We start from the raw sequence: 793 nt of genomic DNA, 5'->3' as shown, positions 1-793 counted from the left end.
GGGGGGGTGGGGGGGGGGGGGGGGGGGGGGGGGGGCTTTCCTTTTTTTCATTGTATGACTGTGTCTGTTCTCTGTTCTTCCTTTTTTATCAGTGACCAGTTTATCACGTGTCCCATCATAAATATGGCCGGTCACTGGGCTGCTGCCTCCAGAGGAAATGTCTTCATGTACCATGTACCTGAGAGCTCCTCGCAGAGCAGGTGAGGAGATGTATTTTCTTAAGTTTCTTGGATTTAGAGTTTGTAAAAATAGGGCCATCTGTTTGGGCACTCTGTGGAGTAAATAGATAGATGTAAGTACTTCAAATAAACAGCTCAGATTAGCAAAGGAGGGATTGAGATCTAATAGATTGTTTCTCTGTTGACTGTATAGGAATGCTGTTTCTGAACCGAGGGACTTCAAGTTAGATGTCTAAATTCAGTTTCACCTTTCCAACTTACCTACCTTTGCCAGTTCCAAATAGCCTTTTAGATTTCTACTCTATATCTGAGAAATCTCCCACAAAGAACCAGAATGTGGTCTAAGCCATCAGGAGTCCACAGCTCTCAAGACAAATGGGGTAACATTTTCTATGGACTCAACATTAATTTAACACTGCCCCCTTTTGAAGTCAGTGCAGTTGTACCACAGTTACACTGACTGGCCTTCAGTGTGGATGGGGTCTGGGATTTATTCCTTCCTGCTCCAGTACCGTGACTTGTGATCAGTTGTCAGACTGTCTCGTGGGAGGAAAAATATTTTTGAACACAAGCATTTGCAGACTCAGGCTGTATGACATCTTTCTTGTCAGAGG

At 44.3% G+C, this 793-nt stretch overlaps 1 protein-coding gene across 1 annotated transcript in view; it reads left to right on the top strand.

Moving 5' to 3' along the window:
- The window catches only part of LOC104166662 (thyroglobulin-like), a gene marked incomplete at both ends in the record, with an annotated part of 26,801 nt that overhangs the window by 13,020 nt on the left and 12,988 nt on the right, over window positions 1-793 (top strand). The window contains one exon of the mRNA XM_009706675.1: window positions 93-200. Within this exon, the coding sequence (XP_009704977.1) occupies window positions 93-200 (108 nt within the window). The remainder of the gene's footprint in view (window positions 1-92; window positions 201-793) is intronic.

This window comes from Cariama cristata, unplaced genomic scaffold (genome assembly GCF_000690535.1).
Source record: "Cariama cristata isolate BGI_N322 unplaced genomic scaffold, ASM69053v1 scaffold20628, whole genome shotgun sequence".
NCBI lineage: Eukaryota > Metazoa > Chordata > Aves > Cariamiformes > Cariamidae > Cariama > Cariama cristata.
Note: the sequence above shows the minus strand (reverse complement) of the source record. Positions and strands in the feature narration are given on the sequence as shown.